Source organism: Varanus komodoensis, unplaced genomic scaffold (assembly GCF_004798865.1).
Source record: "Varanus komodoensis strain SLA01 unplaced genomic scaffold, ASM479886v1 scaffold62, whole genome shotgun sequence".
NCBI classification, from domain to species: Eukaryota; Metazoa; Chordata; class Lepidosauria; order Squamata; family Varanidae; genus Varanus; species Varanus komodoensis.
Window position 1 is genome coordinate 26,844 of NW_025336248.1, and position 9,680 is coordinate 36,523.

Here is a 9,680-nt window from a genome sequence, read left to right on the forward strand (position 1 = left end):
ATAATTCACATATGTGTTACACATTAGCACAAGCAAAATGACAATTCATTATTGAGAATTTTAGAAAATATTGGCCATCCTTTGGCATGTGCCCAGCTTGTCACATCAGACTATGCTCAACCTAAAGTGAGTAGTCATGCTGAAGATGTAAGAGCTTGGAGTCCCACCATCACCTTCTTTCTCCTTCTCTTCTTCCCTGTATACAGTATGGATTTCCCTGGTCACTTTTGCAAGTCGGGAGGGAGAAGGAATTATTGGAAGGGAGCCTGATTGGCCATGAACTGCTTGGTTTTCTTTTTGTTTGTTTTTGTTGTCATCACATCTCATTTGTTTTGCTTTGGCTAATGCACACTGTTAATTAGGTATTTGCAGTTTTAGGCTGATTGGCTTTTATTGATTTGGTCAGTTTTTGCTGGTAGGTGCAGGCATATTTCAGTTGGTGAGCATCCACAGGCACTTTTACTGTGATTGTCAATCCCAGGGTTCTGTGGCCCAGTGTGGGATACAGATTGCCTTGGAAGTTAACCCGCTTCACCCACCTGATGTTTTGCAGCTCTGGGAGGGAGAGACCTGGGAGTCTCCATATATAGAAACATAGAAACAGAGCGAGTCAGAAGGGGTCTCCCTGACCATCTAGTCTGACCCCCTGCTCCAGCCGGCTCCACTCATGACAGGCCCACCATGTGCATGTCCAGCCTATCTTTGAACACCCGCACCAATGGGGCCTCACTGACCTCTCGTGGAAGCCCATTCCACACCCTTGGGGTCCTAACTGTCAGGAAGTGCTTCCTGGCATCTAAATGGAACCTTGGTTCCCTGAGCTTTGCTCCACTGGAGCGTGTCCTGCCTTCCTCTGCAGGGGAGAACAGGTCTCTACCCATCTCCATGTGACATCCCCTCACATACCTGTATGACGCCAACATATTCCCTCTGAGTCTCCTCTTCTCCAGGCTGAAGAGACCCAGTTCCCACAGTCTCACCTCATATCTGTGAAATGGCTCACTCAAGAGGGCTTGGATGTCACACCCAACAATATTAGTTGCCTGTAGTGAGTAGTGGCCCTCACTGTTCCCATCCTTTTCTGATTCATTGAAAACTGTGGCTCAAAGTAATACTGAAAGCATTGTGTCTATCTTTCATTCACAAATAGCATGTAAATGATGGGATCTGATTCAAAATAAAAATTCTTCTGCACTTCTATCAAATAGCTCACAGAGGCATACATTCTCTTCTTCATTCTTTAACCTCTTTGATACAGGCTAAGCTGAGAGAGAGTTCCCTTGTAAATTTTGGGCTCAGTGGAGCACAGGTCGCAGTTTAGATGGCCATTTTTTAAACAGAGGACAGTCCTTTATTTCAAGTTAAAGAGCAATTTAAAAGGTTCTTGAAATTGCCCATCAACAGACTAAGCCAGGCACACAAGTAATTTAGTCTCAATCTTCCACAGTATGGTAAGATATGTTCTATTTCTTTTAAATTGTAAGCATAGTTTCTCAATTTACATCTACCAACTTAAAATGAACATACCCAAATGATAGCATAGTAGTTTGCCAGTAATAATCAATGCAGTCATTTTCTAATAATCAGTGCGGTTATTCCTACCAGCTGTGGAAACCAGAGTTCATGCATGTAGGTGTACAAGTGTGCTGAAAAACATCAAGCCACCTGTTTGCACCTAGCAGTAGCTCCAGCCACTGACACAATCACTGCTGCATAAAATGAATGAATAAATAAGTCAGTTACAGGATCATTGCTGTTCTTTCTATACCCCATCTGTTTAACATTTATGTGACGGTGTCTGATTCAGCACCAACCAGCAAACAGGAAAATATGCAGGTTTATATGTGCTAATATGCATGAATTCTGCTGTGATTTACTTTGCCCAATTACTGTTTTAATTACCAATTTTTCATGGTTTGGGCTTTGGTTTATACTGTGATCCTAGGAATCTATTGATAGGGTATATAATAGTTCTCTGCAATAGAAAGAGCCAGTGGAGCAGGATATCTACACTGGTCTCTACAAAGTAAATACTACATAAACAAAATATCTGAGTTGATCACTGGACTTTCCACATAGCTCAAGTAAGTACAGTGAATTTAACAGTATGTGACCAGTCAGAAATCCAACAATCTGAGACAATTTGGAAATGATGGTGACATGTGGGAGTGGGAGAACATGCAAGCATTTCCATAAGGTCTGTATAGAACATATTTAGATATAAACACACGTGCAACCGTCTCTTTACCTGAGAAGGTTATTTTTCCAAGTTTCCTGGCCAGAGTATAGCCAGGACATGTGCAGTAGAACTCCCATCAAACCTGATGAGATTTTCAGTGGAATATGTGGATGGTGGAAGAAGGACAATAAATCATATCCAGTTCTAAAGTAAATATATTGTTTATCGGGGCAAGAGAGGTGAACCCTATGCTATATTCAGGATGCTGCTGCAATTTAAGTTGCTTAAACTCTGTTTTGGTAGATGTGGCTTTGCCGCTTGTAGAAAAAGGCTTCCACTTGGCAGTGGAAGGAGGAAAACACTTACATGGCTGAAATCACTCATCTACATGTTTTTGAGGGTGAGGGGAGTATGGGGAAATTTCGCATTCTTGCAACCCTCCCATGCTTTGGATGCCTGTAACCTTCCAACTTCAGAAGTTTACATGCAGCCACATAGGACTGTGCTCTTAAATTGTGAAACTGCTCATGATCAAACTGCTTGTGTATTTGTTTGAGGGTGCATAATAGGAAAACGACAATGCAGCAGCAGTTAAAGCATAGTGTTGGCAGTAGTGCTGGGGAGAAATGCTTCCTGGTTAAAGTGGTACACTTGGGCACCAAAGGAGGACCACTATGAGCAAGGTCTAAAATTACAGAACTACATCACTGTACTCTCTTTATACCAATTGAATATGCATCTAGAGTTTTGTGTCTGAGGAAAAGAAAAGGGATGTGGCAGCCCACACTACATGGGCGGCGGACTGTGATGAGTCTAAAGCTGGTCTCAAACAAGCAAGAGTGTATTCAAGATCTTGGTCATGTCAGAAAATTCTATTTTGCCTTCCAGGGTGCTCCAGTACTTCTGTGCCATTGGGTGCTTTCTGATCAACTAGTGAATACAACTCTGACTGGTAGAAACATAACATTTATCCAGCTTTCCCCATTTTCCAGGCAGGACAGTGCATGATCCTTCTAACAATGGTCAATGAAACAGCTTTGTCCGAATTCCTTATCTTGGGCTCCTCTAGTCTTCAGGAGCTGCAACTGCTGCTCTTTTTTGTCTTTCTTGCCCCATATATCTTCAACCTGGTGGGCAACACCTCCATCATTATTGTTGCCTCTCTGGACCCTCAGCTTCACACCCCCATGTATTTCTTCCTCGGGAATCTCTCTTTTCTGGATATCTGTTATAAAACCACCAATGTTCCTCAGATGTTGGTGCACCTCATGGCCAAAAGGAAGAGCATCACACATGCTGGCTGTGTAATTCAGCTCTACTTCCTTCTCTCCTTTGTAGGTACGGTGTGCATTCTCCTGGCGGCAATGGCCTATGACCGCTTTGTGGCTATATGCCATCCTTTGAACTATGTAGTCATCATGAGGAAAGCACTTTGCCTCCGGCTGGCCAGTGCCTGCTGGGCAAGTGGCTTTCTCAACTCAGCTCTGCACACCTACTTTACTTTCCACCTTCCATTCTGTGGGGACAATCAGCTCAATTATTTCTTTTGCGATATCCCTCCCCTCCTGAAGCTTTCCTGTGGAGACACCTCCCTCAATAGGATCATTCTGCTCATTGTTGGGGTCATCATAGGATGGACACCCTTAGTCTTCATAGTCCTCTCTTATGTCTACATAATCTCCACCATCCTGAAGATAAGGTCTAATGAAAGGAGACAAGAGGCATTCTCCACCTGCACTTCACATCTGGCCATTGTCCTGTTGCATTATGGGAGCTGCATCTTCACCTGTGTTTGGCCAATATCAACTTACTCTTTGGAGAAAGACAGACTCATTTCTGTCCTTTACAGCATTATTACCCCCATGCTAAATCCTTTTATCGACACCTTTAGAAACAAGTTTATTAAAGGTGCCCTTTAAAAAAAAAGGTCTTTCTATGGAAATTGTATTCAAAGTGAATATGCAAAAGTTATTTATTCTGTTCTTTGAAAACTACTCTATCAATCAAGAATCAATGTTATCTTAGAAAACAACAGTGACATAACATTAAAAATAAGATACTTGTAAAGAGACAAAATGCCTGATTCTGTTTATTCCTTGTTTACATTTCTGTCTACCGATGGGTGAGCAAGCAAATGCAATCACACATCACACATATGTCAACTCAGAGTAAGTCCCAATCATTTCAACAAGACTTACTTCTAGATGGCCTAAAATTGCCTGAAATAGTTTTATTTTTGAAACCCAAAGGCCAAATCTCAAACGGTTAAAACTTCATGAACCCTAAATGGTGCAACATATTCATTTATTTATGCCATTATTTATTTGTATATGACACATTAATTTTCCATTTCCTTTAAGATATTTGAAACTGGCCTCACTCTTTAGGGTTAGGTTTAGGGCAGTATGACCAATCACTAAATGACATTATTCAATAATCCAGATTTACTCAGATTTACTCAGTAAATCCAGATTTACTCAGGCTCGACCTGGGTCCTGGGCAGAAGACTGCCTTGTGTGGTCATAGTAAATTTCCTTCAGGCAGCCGAATCCAACAGTAGATGGAATTCATTCAGCAGTCCAGAGAGGATGCTAGTGAGAATTCCTGAAATAGGGTCATCCTCCCAAAAGAATCAGAATGAGCTGAAGACTACTGAAGAGGAAAACTTCTGTCTTCTTAACGACTATACAGCAATGCTTCCTGGTTGTAAGAAAGGAATTGGCATGGAGTTTAGGAGAACTGGATCAGGGTCAGTTGGGACATACTGAAATCTTATGGGTGACTAAGTCTCCTCATTAGATAACATAACCAAGGATCTTGAATTTATTTATACTTTGAACCCTCCCAGATATAATTGTTTTAATTGTATTTTTTATGCATCTTGAGTTAGTCTCAGTCCCATGCCTATGCCTTAGCTAACAGGCTTCTGATGTACAGATACAAAAAATGTGTCTTGGTGGCACATTTTTATACCTTAAGAAGATGGCTTTGTGAAAGAGAGTTCCAAAATCTCTAAGTCTCAAGGAGGAAAGAAGTGGGATCGTAACAGAAACTCTATGCTAAGTTTTTCTTTAAATCAAATTTGGTGTTGGGAGTAGGATAACTTGACATTTGGTGGCAGGGGTGTTTTGACTTATGTTGCTTTTCCACAAGCGGTATTCATGCAATGCACTGAATGTGAGTTTACATTCTGCATACTCATTAAGACGGCTAAGGGCACATAGCCCTATTTAGTCATTCTCATCATGGAGAAGCTGTTCACACAAGGAAGAGCAGTGAGGATGAGCTTGCTGCTTTCACTCCCTCTGACACCATTCCCAACACTTTCCACTTGTGGAGGACAGCAGCATGCCAAAGATAGCATTCACTCTCCATGGAAATTATCTCTGTGATTCAGAATCCTGCTTCTTCAAATGAGATAACAATCACCATTACTTAAGAATGCATCCTATTTATTGTGCAGGTCAACTTGAGAGGAAGCAGATTCAAATACATTTGAGGGAGGATAAGATGGTGAAGAAAATATAAATCACTTTTCCAAAAACAATTCAATGAGTGAAACCAGAACTGAGGATATTTCATGCTGGTCCAAGCTCCAAAAAGCCAGGAAATAAAAAAATGAAGGACAGTGCCCTAACAGAAGTGCCTCTCTATGATGAGGCTGTAAAATACCATGGGCTGTGCTTGCTTACAACTTACCCTCTGTGTTCACACAGTTTCCTGTGTCAGTGAATATGTCTCACATTTCCTGTTCCTTTGTTATCACATGAAGTAGCGAAAAGATACTTCTTCTTCTTATGCACAATAGCTTTGAGGAGACTGCTAGAATTTCCACAGATCAGGTATGGCAGTGGCCAGAGCTCAGCTTTTGGCATTATTTTTGTGCACCATAATGCATTTGTTCTAACTCTCTCCTAAGAAAGGTAAATGGATTGAAATGGAATAATAAGGCTTGAATCTTAGGTATACTTATGGGAAATTAAGCCACGGTTAACAAGAGGTAGTTCTGAATAAATGTACAAACTTTTATAGAAGGTTCCTACACTTGTTCACTCAGAAGTGTATTTGTGTTTAGTAGGTTGTAGAGAAGTTTGCTTTAGGTTTACACCCCAAGTCAATTTGCCCAATAAAAAACAATATTTATATGTAGTACTATAAATATTAACTTACTGGACTGGTTGAACTCAATATTACATAAGTTGTCCTTCTCTCTCACAACCAAAACATCAAAATCAAACATCTTAATAATTAAGGATGCTGAAACTAGACAGAAGCACAAACAAGATAAACAGAAACATAACCACAATATAAAGTCAACTTTCATGAGCAGATTCTGGTTGTGGAGAATTTGTTCTCATTTCCTTCCCTCTTTTTTTTGTTAAAGGCTTCCCTTTCATGAAATTTGTTTTGTTTAGGTATCTTCCAATAGCCTTTTTTATCTCCTTGTTTCTTAGGCTGTAAATTACTGGGTTGGCTACAGGTGACACAATAGAATACAATAAAGCTGCCAGGATTTCCTTGAAAGATGACTCTGAACTTTTCTTCAAGTATGTAAACAGTCCAGTAATCATAAATAAAGAAAAGACCATGAGATGAGGCAGACATGTGGAGAAAGCTTTGTACCTGCCCTGGGAAGAAGGGATGTTTTGGACTGCAACAAAGATGCGAATGTAAGACAGTATGACAGAAGAACAAAAGATTAAACCAAAAACAATGCCACATATGAGGATTGTCATTTTATTGCCAAATGTATCAGCACAGGCCAACTGTAGTACCTGAGGGATATCACAGAATAGCTGTTGGATGGTGTTTGGCCCACAAAATGGCAAGAGTACAGCGTTCAACGTGTGTAGTGCTGAGTAGATGATACTGCCCAACCAACAACCAAATACCATGATGGAACATTTCATCTTGCCCATGATTACGTGGTAACGGAGGGGGTAGCATATGGCAATGTAGCGGTCATAAGCCATGATGGTGAGAAGCACCATTTCTGCAGATGCAAATGTAATTCCAAAGAAGATTTGGGCCATGCATCCAGAGAAGGAAATAGATCTGACTTGGGTTAAGGAGACGTCCATGGCTTTAGGGACTGTGACGGAGATGTAGCAGATATCAAGAATGGATAAATTGGCCAAAAGTAAGTACATGGGTGTATGAAGATGGCAGTTCAGAGTTACAACAAGAATGAGAAGAAGGTTGCCAATCAGAGCTAGCAGATAAATCAGAAGGAACATCACAAACTGTAAAATCTGAAGTTCAAACACATCAGGAAACCCCAAGAGAAGGAACTCAGTGATGGTGGTCATGTTGGACACATATTTTTCCTGGTAGTCTCTGTACAGGGAAGGGAAAAAAAGTGAAAATAAGAGATTTCCTGGTACATTGATAGTACAGAATGCAGGGTTCTTGTTGGCTTTAGCACATTTTTTCTTTACATTTTTAAAGATGAAATGAAGTTTCCTTGGACGTCTCAAAGCCAAAGAGGCTGAAATGTGGTGCAGGACAAAGTCTTGCAAGTTCTTCAGCTGAAAGCCATGGGCCCTGGGGGATGGGATGGCGAGAAGATGAAATGCAGACCAAGGAAACAGACCTAACTACTAAGCACTCAAAAAGAGCGGAGAATTGGCATGCATAAAAAATGCACTTCTCAATTTTATAGTTCTGAAGCCTTTAGACAACATCTAGGAAACCTAAACTGAAAGGAAATCCAGCTTGAAGGGATGGAGAAACCCACAAGTCCGATTATGCACCAGTGTGATATTGCAAACTCATTTAACCTCTGAAGATCTTCATCACCTGGATAGAGCAAAGGTTAGATTGGTCAAGCTACACATTATTCTCAGTATATAGCATGTAGCTGTCTTTCCCTGCTTATTTATTCATTTACGTCAAAAGATATGCTCAAGTATTTGCGTGTGTCTCTGTGTGTGCAATCAAACTGTATCGGGACTTCAGGAAGAAGAGAGGGAAGTTGTGATCCTTCACCAGACAGCATGATGCTCCCAATCACCCCTCCTAGCATGGCAATGAGCAGCAATCAAAAAGCCCCTCATATGTGCCACTCCGCACTGCTGCAAGGGAGGGATTTTCTGGGAAGTGTCATGGCTGAATTTGACTTCCACATATTTGCATTTTAAAAAATAACCACACTACATCCACATACAATTCATCAGACAAATTGAGTAATTGACCCTACAGTGGGGCTTACTTAAGAATAAATACGCATGTAGCTGTGGTGTAACTCTGTTAATTTTTTAAATGCTGGTTGCCTCTTTGCTTCTTTAATATGTATTAGTATTCCAGTGTATTGGAGAAGACCCTGATGCTGGGAACGATTGATAGCAAAAGCAGAAGGGGGTGGCAGAGGTTGAGGTGGCTAGATTGAGTCACTGTGGCAGTGGCTGGGGGCTTGAGTGGACTCTGAGGGATGGTGGAGGACAGGAGAGCCTGGAGCAATGTTGTCTATGGGGCAGTGAGGTGTTGGGCACAACAACAAATTCCAATGTATAACAGTGCAATGGTGTAGTCTTACTATTGCTTAAACCCATGCAAATACATGCACATATACAATAACATTCTTATGTTTATTTGTTTATTTTGGTTCTATTGAATTCTCATAGTTTATTTATGATGTTATTGTCATTGGCCTTTTGTAAATGTGTATTGTCATGTTGACCTTTGTATTGTTTTATGTTGTCTGTGGATTTTGACATGATGTAAGTCATCCAGAAAGCCTACAGCTAGTGGAACAGCATAGCAAATACATAAATAAAATAAATAAAGTAATAAATTCTTTATCATTTTAATAACTTTTCATATGTCAATATCATGTTCCAGTTACTTTATGTATAATAAATTCCCCATTTCTTTCCCAATATTGGAATAATTTCTTCAATACATCATACAGTCCAGTTGGCCCTACCCTATAATACCTTCCTTATACAAAATATTGTCTATGTCAACTTTCAATTACATACCTCAAGATTACATAATCTAATATCCCAAGATAAAGGGCAAGACATTGTCTGTCTACACACAGACACAGACACACACAAATGCCAATCTAGAACAATATGCTACAATCAAAGAATCAGAGGTGGGTGCAGTAGATGAGAAAAGACACAGAGATTTTAGGTATTGTTATGGAAAAGAAACATTTTTAAAAAAAACTTACTGTAGGGATCTGGCATTGTAATGCATGCCTCCAATCATGCCTGTGAATAGGCCAAGCTGTGAAGGGCTCCGTTTGCCTTGGGTATGCCTAGGGAACAAAGCTGCCCAGAGAGTCTACGATTAGTGGGGTGGCAGAGAAATTGAATACACAAATAAATAAATCAGTCAGACACTACTTCTTCCAGTTTGACCAAATAACCTGTCCTGAACAGGTCCCTCTTCCCCTTTCTCCCTTTCTGGCAGACTCAGTCAACTCTTCAGAAGCTCAGATATTTTATTTAGACTTAACAGGTTGCAGAACAGTCTAAAACAAGGCTGCACGCTC

At 40.5% G+C, this 9,680-nt stretch overlaps 2 protein-coding genes across 2 annotated transcripts; one reads left to right on the plus strand and one right to left on the minus strand.

Moving 5' to 3' along the window:
* Nucleotides 1-3,198: 3,198 nt before the first annotated feature.
* Nucleotides 3,199-4,098, plus strand: LOC123033349 (olfactory receptor 5V1-like). Its single transcript, XM_044449953.1, has one exon. It carries the CDS (start codon nucleotides 3,199-3,201, stop codon nucleotides 4,096-4,098), a length of 900 nt encoding a protein of 299 aa, XP_044305888.1.
* Nucleotides 4,099-6,492: 2,394 nt separating this feature from the next.
* On the minus strand, nucleotides 6,493-9,382 carry LOC123033357 (olfactory receptor 14A16-like). Its single transcript, XM_044449960.1, has 2 exons — nucleotides 9,357-9,382; nucleotides 6,493-7,516 (listed from the first exon to the last, which is right to left on the minus strand). The coding sequence occupies exons 1-2, from the start codon at nucleotides 9,380-9,382 to the stop codon at nucleotides 6,493-6,495; spliced, it is 1,050 nt and encodes a 349-aa protein (XP_044305895.1).
* Nucleotides 9,383-9,680: the final 298 nt, after the last annotated feature.

Coding starts and splice junctions, on each gene's coding strand:
- LOC123033349 (XM_044449953.1), top strand. CDS start 3,199: ATGGTCAATGAAACAGCTTTGTCCGAATTCCTTATCTTGGGCTCCTCT.
- LOC123033357 (XM_044449960.1), bottom strand. CDS start 9,382: ATGCATTACAATGCCAGATCCCTACA. Junction 7,517..9,356: donor TACAATGCCAGATCCCTACA/GTAAGTTTTTTT, acceptor TTCCCTGTACAG/AGACTACCAGGAAAAATATG.